Source organism: Larimichthys crocea, chromosome XIX, assembly GCF_000972845.2.
Source record: "Larimichthys crocea isolate SSNF chromosome XIX, L_crocea_2.0, whole genome shotgun sequence".
NCBI classification, from domain to species: Eukaryota; Metazoa; Chordata; class Actinopteri; family Sciaenidae; genus Larimichthys; species Larimichthys crocea.
In genome coordinates, this window is record NC_040029.1 from 8185473 (window position 1) to 8202760 (window position 17288).

General features: G+C 41.8%; 1 protein-coding gene across 4 annotated transcripts in view; it reads left to right on the plus strand.

The window, feature by feature from the left end:
- Positions 1–2406: 2406 nt before the first annotated feature.
- The window catches only part of mcf2la (mcf.2 cell line derived transforming sequence-like a), a 39439-nt gene continuing 24557 nt past the window's right edge, over positions 2407–17288 (plus strand). Inside the window, exon 1 of one of the 4 annotated variants that reach the window (XM_010743548.3) lies at positions 2407–2627. In XM_010743548.3, coding sequence (XP_010741850.3) covers positions 2426–2627 — 202 coding nt within the window. In that variant the 5' untranslated portion in view covers positions 2407–2425. Of the gene's footprint in view, positions 2628–9338; positions 9592–17288 lie in introns of those variants that run through there. The other 3 variants (XM_027291809.1, XM_019271143.2, XM_019271142.2) reach the window with 3 other exon arrangements.

Consider the following 17288-nt stretch of genomic DNA (forward strand, 5'->3'; position numbering starts at 1 on the left):
GAGGACCAGTTTGTCATGCTGTGGAGTTGTATTGTGTTATATCATCACCCTCATTGATATAAATGTGGTAAATGAGTTTACAGGGTCGTCATTCATGAGACTAAAGTGAGGTAATCCTGCAGTAAACGAGCAGCAAGCGGTTTCAGATCTCTGAATTCAGCTTGTTTTTGCTGTGATTTACAAAATGATTAATGACGTGGCTCTAAATGGCTCTGCAGTCTGAGATATTCCTTGAGTTGTTATTTAGACCACACATACTGTAGGTTATCTCTTACCTTACTTCTAGACTTCTTTTAGTCATGTTTGACCCCAAGTGCCATCTGTATCAAAAGAAATGAGCACATTCATGTTTCATGCAGTGTTGTTTGTGCACAGGGGAAAGTGTGACAACCCTAAATTGCCAGTTGCAATCAGTAAAATGAAAGAGGCGTATTGTGTGAATCTGACTATTTTCAGAGCAGATTCAATTAGAATTTGGCTTCGTCAAAATTTCTATCACTCATGGTGGAAAAACACGTCGCCCTGCGTGACTTTTAGGATCATGTGTTCATTAAAAATCAGTCACTGGTTCCCTCACGGGGAGCTATGGGATGGTTAACACTTTATTCATGTACACACACACACAGAAAAAGACATTATTCATATGCTAGTTTTGTGTTTGATGTAGGGCAGCACACACACATTTGCCAAGTTAGTATAATTAGCTGTCGAGGGGGCTTTATGTCATAGGCCACCCTCCACCCCTCACTTCCTGTGATAAACCCAGCGCAGACATGAAGTGAGATAAACAATCACACATTCACAGGAACAAACAAGAGGAGGCGAGGAAGGCAGCTTGTGCCGGCTCGTAGATGTACTATGAAGCCCGCTCTGACATGACTATGTCTCTTTTGGAGTTAATACAAGAAGTAGGCCTAGAGGCGTTGAGTCGACTGATACACAATCTGTCGGTATCTATCAGTGTGCTAACCCGACACAGACGCAGCAGCAGCAGCAAAGCCACCTGCAGAACAGGTTAGTGTTTTGTGTTACGTGTAATTCTCTCACATTAACTGGACATCCATGTTCAAAGAGCGACTTTGTCCGTAGCATCTGTTATTTAAATCAATATGACAGGATGTCCTGTCACCCTGCTGTGTGCTTCCCCGTCATTATTCAAACGTGATAGAAAAACCTCACATTTAGTTTCCTGCTGATTCTACACTTTGTCTGTGCTCCAGTAATACTGATGCATAATAATATTTGAGGTAATGTAACACCAAAACCATGCTTTGCCCACAGCCGTGTGACGGCTTCTTGCTCGTACAATTCACAACCAACAAAGTGTGCCAATACTTACATGTATCATCCCAAAAAAGATAGCAAACAAATACTCAGACCAGCAGGGGCAGTGTAAGTCCTTGAACGCAGCCCTCTTTGGTGTCTGACCTTAGTAACTGATTACCTAATATAACCTTGAGAGTGGCTAATTGATAACATAGCTCATGTCTCAATAGACTGGCAGTAGAAACGCGTGTTCAGTCGTTGAGGGACAGATAGACGGACTGTGGACGTTCAGCATGTTCGGCAGTCTTTCCTGTGGCCTCAAGCCAGGACGAAGGAAAGCCAAACATAAACACACACAGACTTACAGACCAGGTGAGTGTCGTATTCTGCCTCAGGTATAGACAGTTTTCACTGTTTGCTCTTTTAAACAGGTAATTTAAGGTTTACATCGATAAGGAAGCAGCTTAATCAATATTTGTCCTCATGAACGAGACTCTCACAGAGCCAGGAACCGGACAGGTCAGAGCATTATCCTTGTTTGTGGACATTAGATGGGGGGTTGATTTTTGTGTGTGAGCTTTTCTATCCAAACAATGAAATCCCTTCAGGCTAGTCATGTTATAAAGACATCTGACTCGCAGCTTGTTGCTGATTCATGATGCAAACAGGTCTGGATTAATGTGCAATATCAATGCTATCAGAATACAAGCAACCACGAGTGTCGGTGTTGATACTATAAGTCTTTCTTCTGTTCAAGGCAGGAAGTTGGAGACAAAGCTCGGTGCTGCAGTCAATCAGGTCCTGGATGGACTCTGAACTCTTTAATCTATGCAACTCTTAAAGTTAACTTCAGTGCTCTTGTTTTAAAGCCTTGGTTTTATTTTGAAAGGATTTTAAGTCACACCCATGAAGAATAAGTGACTTTAAAGACTGTGTGTGGGAAAAATTTTTTTTATTTAAAACTTAAATGTGGATTATTTTTGAGACAAGCTGGCATATCAGTATATGTTCTTCATGTGTTGGTCACATGCAGATTTCCACAGCAGGGAGGGAGGAGCAGAGGAAGGAGGAGTGGTGTAATGCCTCATGAAACTTTGACAGGTGTGTGAGTGAGTGTGTAAGCGAGAGAGAGTTTGGAAACACAAATGAGGAGTGCAGGATGAGGCGGGCGACACTCTTCTCTCTACCTGTGGAGATGGAGATGAAGATGCTGAGGTCGGGAGAGGAGAGCAGGCAGAGGGACGGGATGAAGGAAAGCACGGGAAAACAGGGATATGGAGGAGGAGAGAGGTTTGCCTGCATCTCGCTGGAGGAGATGAAGAGCTTCTACAGATACACTCAGTGCTGTCAGCAGCTGCACAGTGAGTTTTGGGATGCAATGTTTTCTCATTATCTAGATGAGCTTTGTACATCATCTGCAAGTGCTGCTTCTTTTAGTTGCCTCATGATGATCACATGTGGTTTCCAAGCTTCTGTTGCTTGAAATATTTGTCTTGAGGTTTTGTGAGCAGTCTTTCTGAAAGGCTGACTCATGACACCAGAGGAATGTCTGTCCACATTCCTGTCTGATTTATCCCATTTCATTTAGATCTGATCCTTTAATATCTATTTGATTAAACTTAGACTCGTATGAAAAGTCTTTTGAGTCATGAAGAAGTAATTCTAGTCAAATTGAATAAGGGGTAACTACGGTATACAGTGCTGCTAAATTACATCCTGTCAGTCTTCAAGGCATTTCTACAAGCTTCTGTTTCCTAAACGTCCTTCATAGCCTTTTTTCCAAGAGGTAATCCATCAAATCGAATCCAAAAACGACAAGTTGTTTTGTAAAAAAACCTTAATTTTGAGTTAAGCTTTGTGCTTGATCATTACATGCTATTAGTACTTTGAACCACTTCTATACCATCAACTTAAGTGCTTAGCACACATAATCTTCTGTGTATCCTCAGAGATCCGTGTAACCTGTTAGATATCATGTATGGATGTGAAGCTGCACGAGAAAACACGTCTCCAGTGGCCCATCATGGGAGGCAAAGTACATGTGGGAAAAAGAGTAATATGCATCCTTATTTACTCAAGGTGGCTCAATAAAAAGGTGACACAATTATCTGACAGCCTCTGTGTGTGTGTGTGTGTGTACGTGCATGCGTGACAGAAAAATGAGGTGTGTGTGTGTGTGTGTGTGTGCTTGTACAGCATTGACTCCTGGGTGTCTGCATGTGAGGCATGTGCAGTGAGTGGATGGTTTTTAGATTCGCCTGTCAAGTGATGGTTCGATTCTATTCTGGTCCGTTTCCTGTGGTCTGTTTTTAGAAGATGACGGGTGTATTTTTAGCGAGAGTTATTCGTTAAAAGCGGTGTCACAGTGACAGGTGCTGTAGTTTTTTTTTTGGCTCTTGATCTTATTTTCCTCCTCACTGTTGCTACATTAGCTCACGTTTCCATTGCTTGTTTGTTCAGGGATATAAAATGTTGATGCTAAGACACGAGGAGGGATATATTTGTAGATTTCGCTTCTAGTAAAATATCCACTGTTCAAATCTTACATCAAAACTCCAGTGTCAGTGTGTAGTATTTGATCAGATAGTATTCATTTGGGTGGTTTTATCAGGGGCAGCTGTTGTCTTCTTTGTAACTTCCTGTGGTGTTTCCCCGACAGATGATATTCTTCCCCCTAAAGCAAAACTTCCTCTTTCACATGATTTTACTTCAGTTTTTTCCCATGATTTTAACTGTGATTTCAATATCTGTGTGACCTGTGGTGTGACTTTTTGGACACCTGCTGACCTTTTTAAGTCATCTGAGCAGTTGGTGTGCGTGATTCTGGCCCTTCCACACAGATCATCATCCTCATGACTACGAACAAACTCCCTTTTTTGCAATGCTGTTGCATGTAAGAGGTTCTCGTGTTCTCACTCCAGTCCACTCCACCAGCGTCTTTGTCGAGCATAATACAGCCTGTACGGTTCAATTTGAAAATTTGGCTCAAGATATTCCTAATTGTTTCTGTTAAAGGAGGTTAAAACTAGTTTAAATGAGAAACACGGTAACCAAGTGGTCAGAAAATATCTAGTTGCATCTGTGAAACGGTCTCAGCTATGTGTAATCCTTGTAGGCAACTGCTACGTCCATTAAAAGTGTCATAACCGGAAGAATCTTGTGCTTAAATCTACCAAACCTGATTAACAAAACCAGTAATTTTACCTCCTCACACTATAACATTTCATTAAAACTCAACAGAAACAAAATAAAACACATCAAAAGTCAGAATAAACTCTTAATTCACCAAGATCCTAGACGCAGCAGCGCTGAAGGGAGGGCTGTGCCGGATTTGAGCCTTTTGTCGTTCGTCACTGTACCACATGAGCCTTAGACACACATTCATCAGCTGTCGTAGTGCAGGTCTGTGAAGTCATCCGAGCATCCTGCCAGAATTCAATTTGTTTTATTGGGTTTAACAGGAACATGTGGGAGTCAACTGTCTGACTGGACTGTCAACAAGGTCTTGGCGCACAGCGACGATGATGATCACCTGGATGAGGGTTGTGCCTTGTAAAGCAATCAATTTCTGGCACGTGTAAAGCCTGAGTTTGAACATAGTCTTTGTTTGGTATGTTTTATGGATTATTTGAGTTTCCCTTTCCAATCAGTTGATTGTCATGACATGTATGTATGTGTACAAAAAAAGTCCACAAGGAAAAACTGCTGAAGGCAGTATCTTTTGATAGCCGCTGATTAGTGGATGAACATACAAAAAAAAAACTTGTTTAACTGTGTGAGAACTGGATTTTTAATACTGCGTTGAATCCCACACAACAGTCGCAACAGTGGAAGCGTTACCGGTGAATGCAGCTTATGTAACGCACTGCAGTTAATTAGCAGTTTCGTACATGCTCTACATCTTTAGCCTGGTCAGATCAGCTTGTCCTAATGAGACCTGAGTCCAGCACACATCTTGTTTCTTAAACCTCTGCAGTGTAGCTGGTTAGTACTAACCACCAGGAAGCGTGGCCCAAACTTTAAGGCAAGGTTTTTGTTATATAAAATAATGCAAACATGGATTATAAAGTTACTTAATTCATCTTAAACTGAAGGCGACATGTTACTTTTTTCGCTCTTGCAGATTGACAGAATACAGGAGTCAATTTTGCTGACAAGTTGAGACGTCAACATGTCAAGTATTTCATGAAGGTAGCAGAAAATTGGCGTAATGACTGCCTGCTACTCTTCTCATCTATAAACTGTTATTCAGAGAGCGACAGGGAAAGGTTAACTGGATGAAGATATGTTGTTACAGCCTTGATTCACACCTCATTCTGTTCGCAGACTCTTCCTCCGCTGCTTTGTTTCGGCCTGTGAGTCACAATCTCAAGTCCCAATTGGTATCTTCCTGTTTACGCTCCGGCCGGCCAATAGTGTTTGATCGCAGAGCGGAAGGAGTCAATAGTGTTTCGTCTTTGATGACACAGACGCGGGGGGGAAAGTCAAACTCAAATAAATAATTAATCTGCAAGTTATTCTAGCTGTAGTCTGCACCACATCCCTCTCTCTCACACACACACACATACACAAGTCTCCTTTACATCCCGGCGACACACACTGGAGTCTGCTCTGCATCCCACAGATGCACATTCACATGTCATGAAATATTTTTGAGCCAACGTTGAATTGAGACGCTTTGCGCCTGTCGTATGCAGCTGATATGACACTTTTCTGATGCGTTTCATCTCGCTTAACTTTCATAAGAGAAGTGTGAAGCTAATCACGCGGCTGAGCGCAGATGTTGGGAGTGTTTTAGTCACGAGGGGGGAATTTTTGTAAACTCATGCATTTTATAATTTGTCAGGAGTAGATTGAGAAATTCGAAATGACAAAACAATGCACAGATTGCCATTTATTCACTTTTCAAGTGTTAAAACGGAGTCAAAGCCAGCCAGGCACACTAAGAAACATTAGCAGTCAGCCAGTTCATCTAAAGTCTTTATTTTGAACTGAAAACAGAAAATGAGTGCCTGAAATGTTGCCTGTAATCATCACCTTCATTATAGTGGAAAAATGTGTGTACACTACAGAGAGTACGGCAGGTCAAAGGTGCCAAGGAAGGTCGGCCTGAGCCTGATTCTGTTCATGCAAACATGGAGCAAATGGATTGTCTGTGGCTGCTGACGGTATTTTCTTATAAAAAAAGAGATGAAACAATGAATTTTAAACCTGGCTTCATCCAAAGTTCTCATTTCTTTTCTGGAAATTAATGCATTTTTAAATGGCATGTGAATATTTAAGCATAATATTTTATAAACCTTGTAATTTAATAAACTTAAGTAATCAACAGGGGGGAGTTTCATGGTGATATATCTCATATTTTATGTTATGTCTTATGAAGTGTGCGTGTTGAGGCTGAAACTGCTGTCAGAGCTTCTTGGTGGATAAATCAACAGAGGCAGGAAATGAACCATTATAAACCCTCTGCCTTTTCCTGTCGCACAGCCAACTTGCTCTATCATCTAAATCTGACGTTAGGTAAACACACACACCACACACAGACACAGACCTCCATTGTTACATTCACGTCTTTTGAAATCCTGTCGGCACAAACTCTTAAATCCTCTTTGTTTATTGATAATCTTATCTCCGACTAGACGGAGAGATTCATCTTTAATTTAGCCTTAATCTAATTCTTAATCTCACACATCCATTGTTTTTGCCTAATCTTCTAATCTATCATTTCTACCACCCTTTCACCAGGACATTACTATATTTTAATCTGTAGTTTAGTAAATGTTGACCCCTGATGATAAAAAAACATTTCTGTCTTTCTGTTTCATGTTACTGTAGCTAGTTGTTGACGTCTCTTAGTTTATCTGGGCCATCGCGTAATCATCTTTACAAGTAAAACCATTGTGCAGGATGATAAAATGACTCTGTTGTGTATTTTATGTTGAGACTGTGTAGATAGCTCGAAGCGGATTCAGGAGACCAGACAGACTGACTGAGGAAGGACTTTCCCGGCATGTGGATGTGTCAACGCATGTGAGCGTGGATTATCCCCTTTTCGCTGGTCAGCAGTGTCATAACAGAAACCTGAAGAAGAGTCTGACGCTCCGTGACAAGCCTCTTTCTTGTGTTATAAACGACTACATGTTGCGTTGTTTTTAAAGAGATACTCCAACAATTAAAACAGTTAAAATCGAAGCAGCAGAGGCCGAAATATTCTGACTGTGTCCTGATGGGCTCTAAATTTGCTGGATCCTACACGTCCCATAATGCAACTTGTTGGCATTTTTGAATCGACCCAGCCGACATTTTTCCGACTTCATGCTTCGAGTTTGTAACACAAGCTTTCTCCTGTACATTTGAGTCGAAACAGAAATAACCACGATGACACCACTGTGACTTAATCTTAATCTGAAACTTTAGTATCATAATGTCTGTACTCACACTCCTTAGAGATGAATTCCCACGCTGAAAAGGCAAACAGCAGCAGCGGCCACACCCTGTGCAATCTAAAAGTCAGAGTTTGTGGCATGTGCCAGTTAATTGAGAGATGTTAATTAACATCTCACTGACAAAAGTTTGTGCAGGACCAGAAAAAAAGTTTTCTTTGTGTCATCACAGGCTTAAAAAAGCACGACTGTCCACCTCATAGACCTCACTATACTATACTCTGATTTGTTCCAGCTAAAGACCAGAATTAGGAATGTTATTAAATTTGTCGTCTTCCCTCCTGCATGTTTGAGTCTTTCCAGTTTTACTGCGTCTTTTATTTGCTAATTATCAAGTATCTGTGTCAGCGTACGTACACAGGATGTGAGGAGTTACTGTATTTTCCTGTTTATATGTGGAGCAACAGAATGACAGATTAAACGTGTGTGTTTTCCTCAGCGGGGTTGTGTTGTGTATGAATTGAGCTCCTGAGGGTCTATTCACATGTTCACCAGTGTGTGGCACACTGGGTCCCCCTGCTGTCTTCACTGGCATTGTTGTGTGTTTGTGTGTGTTTTTTGTGTCAGACTGTGAGAAAAGCAGAAGAAAAACAGAGAAAGAGGCCTCCGTTCCCTCTGGCACAAACGAGGCTTGTATTTGAATGAGTACAGTACACACATAAATCATGTTTACTTTACATCTGAGGCTTTTGGGTTCTCATCTCTGCCAGCTCCGGGGTATCTGGCACGTAAAAGTTAACCAAAAGACGAGCGGAAAGCAGAGATGTGATTTTAAAATCACTAAAAACACTCTGGTCATTGTTCTGGGTAACTCTTTTATGACTCTGCAAGTAGATTTGTCCAGCTAACTAAATGCTGGAAACCCCCAAAAATATCCTCGGGTTTGACAAGAAAGTGCAAAGCTTGGTACTGCTGTACCAAGTATTTATGTGTAAGATCATTCTTCTTAAAGTTTAAAGTCCGTGTGAAGTAAGAATAAATATGTGTTCTGAGTTTGTCAGACTAAAGAAGAAAGTGTTATCAAGGATGTAAACGTCACATAACGCTGCTGTAAATGAGTTTTTCTGATAAAGCGGCACATGCACAACTAATTTGCACCCAAACAAATGATTTTAAGATTTGTGTTGGAGTAGAAAGCTGTGCTAATGTGTGCTTATTTCCTCATATATTCTCACTCCAACCTTCTTTTTGTTTGAAAGCCTGAATCACAGACAGAGAAAATGTAAACAGACTTTTAAAAATGGATTAGCATCGGCTGAGAGATCCTCCTCTTCTCAGCTGATTCAGGCCATAACTTCAAAAACAAAGAGATGTATTCATGCAGTAATTTAATTTATTAACTAACTGAAATCGAACCCCACTGGAGACAGATTATTCACAGGAATGATGATAATAAACGATAATTATTATCATGGATTATGTCTTAGGAAGTCACTACAAAGAGCTGTCGCTGCAGTTTTTTGGTCCATTGTTCAGGTTTTTTAGAGACTTCCACATTCTGTCACATCCAGTTTCTCTGTCCATCAGTGAAAACGCTGTGAAATGTGAAACTGTGGGCGGATCGTCTGAAACTCCGCCTGCAGGAGGAGGGAGGTGTGTGTGTGTGTGTGTGTGAGTGTGTGTGGGCTGCTCTGTGCAGTGACAGCTCAGTAAGCCGGCCAAGTCGCTCGGCTGTGAGCGGTATGGACTGCCTGAACTTCCACCGCAATGTCCTCTGACAGAATATGTGGCCGTGTGTGACTGTGTTTTAACAACACGCCTGTGTGTGTGTGTGTGTGTATCAGGGAGCATACATGTACCGGCGACACGATGGCTCTAAACCGAGTGTCTCAACTCTGCCACGATATCACCAGGCTGTGGCTGCAACTGAAGATGATGACAGGTAGAGTTTGACTGTGTGTGACTGAGGCAGGTGAGAGAGGAAGAACCAGACTGTTGTTCATAGTGTTGGGTATGTGTGTGGATAAGTTTTATACACAGAGATACGACTGTGAGAACGCTTCAGGTGCTGTCCTGTGTGTGTGTGTGTATGTATATATATGTGTGTGTGTTTGTGTGTATCCTTGTCCAAGTCCAGCTGTAATTACAGCACACTGCAGTCTATGCATCGCAGTTTGACCCGGTGTGATCTAAAGCACAAAGTCCTGCTCACAGCACGAGAAATTTACTCAACTTTTTGCCTATTTGAAGCCTAAAAATTCAGAGTTTGTGAGGCTGGTTAGTTTTGTTTATTAGATGGAGATATGTACGTTTTTGGGGCTGTGGTTGAGAGTACTTAAGTGGACGCCAAGTACAAAAAACTTCTTCATACTGTTGTTCTTACTGTGAACAGTCCAACTGTGACTTGATCTCTCAGTAAATCTATTGGCCTTTTGGATTTAGTTTGAAAGGGGAACAGGAACAATCTAAGTCTGCCTTCATGTTGTATTGTTTGCTGAAATTGTGATCATATTAGTAATGAAATATTCTGTTTAACAAGCTAACTACGCAAGTGTGACGTCTTTAAGCGCATTTTTGCCTAATACTACAGGTTTCGCTCGGTTTTTACGTGGCATGAACTGAAGTTAAATAGCAGTGAAGAGCCGTGCATATTAAAGGACCAACAGTTGTTATTTTCATGTGATTATACACTAATGAAAACATAGTTATGCGTATTATATTCTCATCAATTACAATCTATATAACAGAACTGATGGCTTACAGCAAGAAAAGTTTAAAAAAGGCGACCACTATGTTGCAGGACAGATAGAAATAGTAGAAGGTGGATGTGACGTAGAGGACGAGGTTAGGTTAGTAGTTTGTTTTCAACGTGATGGCAAAGTTTGCTGATTTCTTCTTGAAAGGTGAAAACCCTTCTTGTCATGTGATGGCCACCGTAGCTTCTCCTAAGCAAAGTCTTACAGCCATGACATAGTCCACAGAGTCTATTTTTCACCTGTAAAATGTGCCTCGCACATATCAAAGGTCGAGCAGTCGGCGTCATGACTCATCTTCTGGGGACCATGAATCTCCATAGAGAACGTTGCACTCTGTGAATGGACTAAATGAACAAACATGACCCAACTTCGTTATCCACATTGATTTTGTCTCATAGCTCGAAGATGCTTTTCCCCGCTGAAGGCACTATTATCCATCAGACGGTTACATAATCCAATCTAAAGTGGACAGCTTTGTCCCGAGGTCCAAACTCTGTGTGTGTGTTAACGTGATGTTTGTCCATCCTCCGTACAGGACACAGCGGAGCGCGCTGACAGCATGTTAATCACATTCGGCCCCATTAAACGCAGTGTGTTTCCCCTTGTCAGTTGGGAGCGACGGATAGGACAAAACCCTTTTGAGAGTTTGAATGTCAACATCTCCTCCCCCTTATTTCACTCTCGGCTGTGTGTGTGTGTGTGTTCTCTTTTATTTAGGCGATGAACCACAGTATTGATAATAATCCTGAGATATGCTTTTCTTGGCCCTCTGTGAGTTTTTTCAGGTGTGTGTACGGTGTGGTGTGTTGAGATCACGTTTGCTTTTCTGGCAGATGGACTGCGGTTATCTTATGTTGCCTGCTCTCACACACGCACTCACACTCACACTAAGGTATCAAACTTTCCTAGTGTTGCTTTATGCCAAGTCAAGATTAGAAGTTGACAAGTCTCAGCTAAGCCCCCATAATGCAATCAGGGATGTGTGTGTTGGTGTGTGTGTGTGTGCGTCCCAGTTATCTGTTTGCATTGGATTTATCGGCAGCAGCAGCTGTTCTAATCTACCTTTTTAGTCAATTTATTTTGTCCTCAGGAGTCGTGCACAGCAAACATTTACAAATTAACTGTATCAATACGAAACCAGGACAACATCATGAACTCTGTACAGGCGGATAAATTGGATTAAGTAGATGTGATGAATCTTTAATGATCCCCGAGGGCGGATAGGATGATGGCAACAAGACACAACAAATCAAACATATCGATCTGTAAAGAGTCGACATGTTTATCGTGCTGTTACAGACTCGGCCCCCTGTGTTATGCCAGTACTTGCATCCCTCTGCTGCCTTCCTGTAAAATTCAGAATCAACTATGTGATCATCTCGATTACGTGCATCAAATTGCACACCACTCCTCGTTTTTCGTTCCACTCCACGACCACTCTTCCCTCAGATATTGACCTTTTTATCCATCGCCCACTCCAGCTGCAAAAGAGTCGCCGTTTTAGCTCCGACCCTCGTCTTGAATCATCTTCCACAGTCGCTCAGGTTTGCTGAATCTTATACGCTTAAGTCCTAAACCCTATCGACTTTATTTGTATAAAACCTTTCATGCAAAACACCCCATTGTACGAATGAGGAAGCGCCATCTCATCATCTTGTTTTTATTACTTTACCATTTCCTAATAGCAAAACATGAAAATGTATGAATAGTTAGATAAAGCTGAATAAAAATAAAGAATAATTAAATATACAGATGCCTAAAAATAAGGTCAAGATTTATAAATAGAGAAATACTACTTAAATAAATAAAGGTGTAAAAGGTGTAACAGATTAAAGTATATAAACAGAAAAAAATTAAAATATAGTTCAAGCAAAAGCCAGATTAAAAAGAAGTCTTGAGTTTGTTGCTCAGGTCGTTCCACAGACGTGGACCACGGTGAGAGAATGACGCCTCACCATGTGACTTTTATTAAAAATATTATTAAAAAATCTGCTCCCAGAAGACCTCGGGGGTCCTTGAGGGTAGACGGAGGATAGATCTCCTTCCCTGTCTTTTATTTTTGTGCATTTTTGCTTTTGTTTCATTTTGTAATTTATGCATTTATTTGATTGTACCTCTTGTTCCAATCATTTATATTTTACCTGTTTGTGTGTGTGTTCATCCGTCTGCCTGTCAAGGCCTCCTGTAATATGAACTTGACCTATAAAGTTGCTGTAGTGCCCCTTCTTTTTAATATAGGTCAAACTGAATATATTCTGCATTATGCACATTGTAAAGAGCTGCTGTCCTCTGTCAGAGGGACGTAAATAAACATGAATAACTCTTTTAAAAGCTTCATGAAGTCGTGCCCCCGGGGCGGCAGTTTCATCGTGCCCTACATGTGAGCTTTGAAGAGGAGGATCACTTTCTGTGGAGGATTGCTGACCTTTTGATTATGACCCGCTCAACTTTAACACAGATGCAGATCACAGTTTTGTATGTGTGCTGTAGGACAGAGGGTGGGCAAAAAAGGCAATATTTGCGTTTCTGATAAGATAAGGTAATAACAAATCCACAGTCTGTGTTGTAAATCATTTCTGCCGTCTGCCTCCAAAACATCCTCAAGTGCATGTCGAGGATACGTGTGGTGTTTTTGCTACAGCTGCAAGTTTCTTTAAGGGCAAGTAAAAACACAGTCCTCCTGGATTCTTTAGTTATTTGCTCTTTCCCTCTGTCTTTTTTCCTTTTCTCCCTCCGCACTCTGTCTTTCTCAGTTTTCATGTTCCTCTTTGTTCTGCAGAGGGTAATGACTGGTAGCTGTGGCCAGAGGCGTCTAAAAAAAGGCTGTTGTTATATCCACTGGTTTTACTCCCAGCTGAGCTTTTATGTTTTTGTTTTTTTTAATCTAATGGTGGAAAGAGGAAGGGAGGGAGAGTCTGGATTTAAAGCCCACAAGATTGCACTGCATGCTTTGTAGTCGAGCGAGTTGCACCACAACAAGCCGGTGTAAAATTTCCATAAATTTCCATGAGACTGCAGGTCGGGGTTGTGTTGCGCTCGGAGCAGGTGGGAGTTTTTCGCTGCCACTTTGGCACAGATTGAATCATTTTGGGAAAACTTTCCCAGCGTGGAAAGGTCACACCAAACCCCACCAGGCCTGCCTTATCACTGCAGCACAAATAATCCCTGTCTGCCTGTCTCCCTGTCTGGTAGCAAGTTTAAGGCCTGTGGATTTAGATATTTAAGTCAGTGCATTATGTTTGGTGTGATATTCAGAGTAAAGATTGAAGGTATTTTAAACAAACCTGTTACAGACTTAAAGCAACCGGTGGAAAGTCTTTATGCTAAGGTAGCTGGCTGCAGCTTGATACTTAAATATGTATTTCTTAAAATGTGGAACTATTTCTCTAACGTGTAGCATGAGTTTCAGCTGTGCTTTGTCTTTATTTCGAGGCCATGCAAACGTTTTCGAGCTCTCAACATATACGTGACGAGAGATAATTTCAGATAATCTGACACTGGAGAGCTCAGGAGATGATCTGTACATCTCAGGAAGCCCAGTCTCTTTGTCATTCCAGGTAATTAAATCTCATCTGATTGTTTGGATTTTGCATACAGTTTGCCAGAGTGTTGGGCTGGACTCCGGCCAGCCGCTGAGTGATTGTGTGCCTTCGTGTGTGTGTGTGTTGTGACGGCAGTGCAGACTGCAGACGGGCGGACAGTAGTGTGTTGTTTCACTGAGATGATGATGATGCCACCATCTATTCAGTAGACCGTAGTTCAGTGCCTGACGGAGTCAGGCTTTAAGTCATTGTTCTGGATTTCTTAGTACTGCGGAGCTTCTTGGCCTTTAGATGAGGGAGGAAACTTTAATTTGTAGCATCAAAATAAGTAAACTGCTGTAATTATAAAAATTTCTATTTGTGCAATTGAAATGAATGTGGACTGGATTGAATTCACGTGATGAACGCAGTGATATTTTAATGTTTGTCTGGCTGCACGTCTTCCTGATCCACACTAATTCAAGCTTCGAGTATGGACACCACACACACACACACACATTCCAAGCCACTGTTGGCCCTCTGACCCAGTTGTTGTTTGGCATGGTGTGTTTGTGTGTGTGTATGTGTGTGTTAGATACAACCACGGCAGTGACAGATGGACTCTGGTAAACCTTGACTATAATGCCAGATAATAGCGCTCGGATTCCCTCACACAAGTGCACGTACACACACACACAGCTGCAGAGCGGCTGGCAAATCCCTGCTTCTCTTCATGCAAATACACACGACGCAACTGACCATCTCTCTGCTGGCACTTGATACCAACGCAGCAGCTTTTAACCCCTCACACACACACACACACACACACACACACACACACACACACACACACACACACACACACACACACACACACACACACCTAGTGCCCTCAAGTCTACATTCTAAGTCTGTCCTTTCCAGTTGGTGCATACCAGAGCGGCAGACGGAGAGCTGAAGGTCTCGGTGGCGTCTGAGTGCCGCACGTCTGTTGTCGTGCTTTTATTGCTTCCACCAGGAAGGTTACGCTTCCTGCTGTTTGTTTGTTTGTCAGCAGGATGATGCAAAAACTGATTTTCATGGGACGGATGCACAAATAGTTTTTCACGTTCATTAACAGCGAGATAGATCAATCTTTACACAGACGTGTGTGTATAGTAGATTTGCATATCTCTAGATTGGACTTTTGTCCTTGGCGGAGTTTTGCCTGCGCTCTCCGAGTGTCCTTCTAGTCATGAATGTCTTGATCTTCTACTGATTTGATGCCATTAAACCACTTATAAAACACACTCCACATCAGTGGTTCTCAAGCTTTTAGAGTCAAAAAACAGATCTTTCTAGCACTCTCTCTCTGAAATATTGGGATACAAACTGGACAAACAAACATTATTGTAGTACATAAATATGCATACATATTAATAATTATCACTGGGCAGCAATCTCAGGAACAGCTGCTTGAATCTCGTGGCTCAAGTCTTGCAGCTACAGCATCTGAAACATGTTTTTCCTCTCCTGTGTGTGTGTGTGTGTGCATGTGTTTGAGTGAACATCCGTCAGCTCTCCAGCTTCCTGTGGCTTTGAACTTTGACCAGCCACCAGCGCTGGTGGCCATTAACCAGCGGAGAACAGCTGGCTGCCGCATTTGAACCAGCACAATGTGTGTTTAGCAATGAAAACCTGTAGGGACACGACGGCAGAACAAAGGATGAGGAGGAGGTGTGTGTGTGTGTGTGTGTGTGTGTGTTCTGACAAACGATAGCCGGGTTTCCATCAGTTGCTCGTGCTTTGACTGTGTGTAATGGACTGTAGCTTTATGAGAGTTAATTGGGCTGTTGCCTCTCTTTCACCTCGGAGCACTGACCTAACCTAAACGACTTTCACAAATTGAGTTTTTACAAATGACATTGTACGTGTGTGTTAGTGGTAATCAAATCCAAACGCAGACGTACGCGCGGTGTGTACAGTCTCATTGTGCTCTCTCATTTATTGTTAACTGCGTAGATGCCGGACGAGATGCTGAGTTCAGTCGGCATGAATCAAACTGTTGTTTGAGGAAGTGTGCAGGCGAGATACCAAGTGTCAATATTTACTAGACAGATATCGAACATGCTGCTTTTTTTTATGCAAGCATCGGAAAACCAAGGAAGTACTTAAAATGTCTGCAAAGATTACTGTCCTCTCCGTGCATAAAGGTTTTATCTCGTGTATGCATAGTATACAACTCATATACGAGTGCTAGACTGCTACTGACTGCTGCCTTCTCACTCCTCTTAACGCCGCAACAAAAAGCATGAAACACAGCAGCAGTCATGTAACAATACAGTTACATAATAAACATTAGATTAAACAGGGGAAACTCTGCTACAGGCACATGTAAGTCATATTTACACACACCAAACGCAACTCCAACACCAAGCAAATTTCAAAATCTGTATAGCGTCATGAAGTCACTTATCACATTTCCATTGCTAGTACTCTGACACTTCATGCTACACAGACGAATGATGTGTCACATGAAAGCTGAGACTGTGATGAGTTACTCTATTAAAAAGTAAAGCAGCAGCTAAAGAATATTTAATTTAATTTCATACCCTATATGTTCCGGTCCACTAAGGTTGGGAGAGAGATGAGATGAATAAATATCAGTTTTTGTAATACTCGTCACCATCTTGACCGTAAAGCAGCTGGTGTAGGTATCAGACACATGAACACGACATGATTGGCTGTACGGAAAGTGTTCAGACGGGTCTGTCATTGATCCCTGTGATCTTGATTCACTGCCGAATTTTGCATTTTAAATTCTGCATTTTCCAAAAGAAAATGCCTCATCATCACACGCTCAGTCACCTGGAAGATATCAGCTCACTCTTCTAGTTTTAATTATGGATGAATCACTTGATTATTTGTCTATAAAATGTCAGAAAATAGCGAAGAATGCTTGTTATAGTTTCCTCTAAATGCTGTGTCATTAATCGATTACCAAAATAGCTGCAGATGAATTTTCTGTCGGTCAGTTTGAATCAGTTCACTTATATCTTATTGGTGCGTATAGTACAGTGTGGTACTGCTGTTGACCCCCTACAATAGAGAAAACACATCCACAGTATCAGCTAGCGCCAAGGCCAACACATTAAATATGTAGGCATGTGTAAAGAAACCCTGTCCTCCATTTCATCCTATTGAGACAAGAGCACCTCTGCGCTCTTTTTTTCCGACTGCCTCATACCCCGTCTCCTCCGCCGCCTCCTCCTCTTCACTATCTTTTCACCTCCCTAAATCCAGGGCTTATTCTCACACACACACACATGCAGACACACAAACAGGCATTCAGCCGGAGACACTCGAGAGTGTGAATTGGTGTG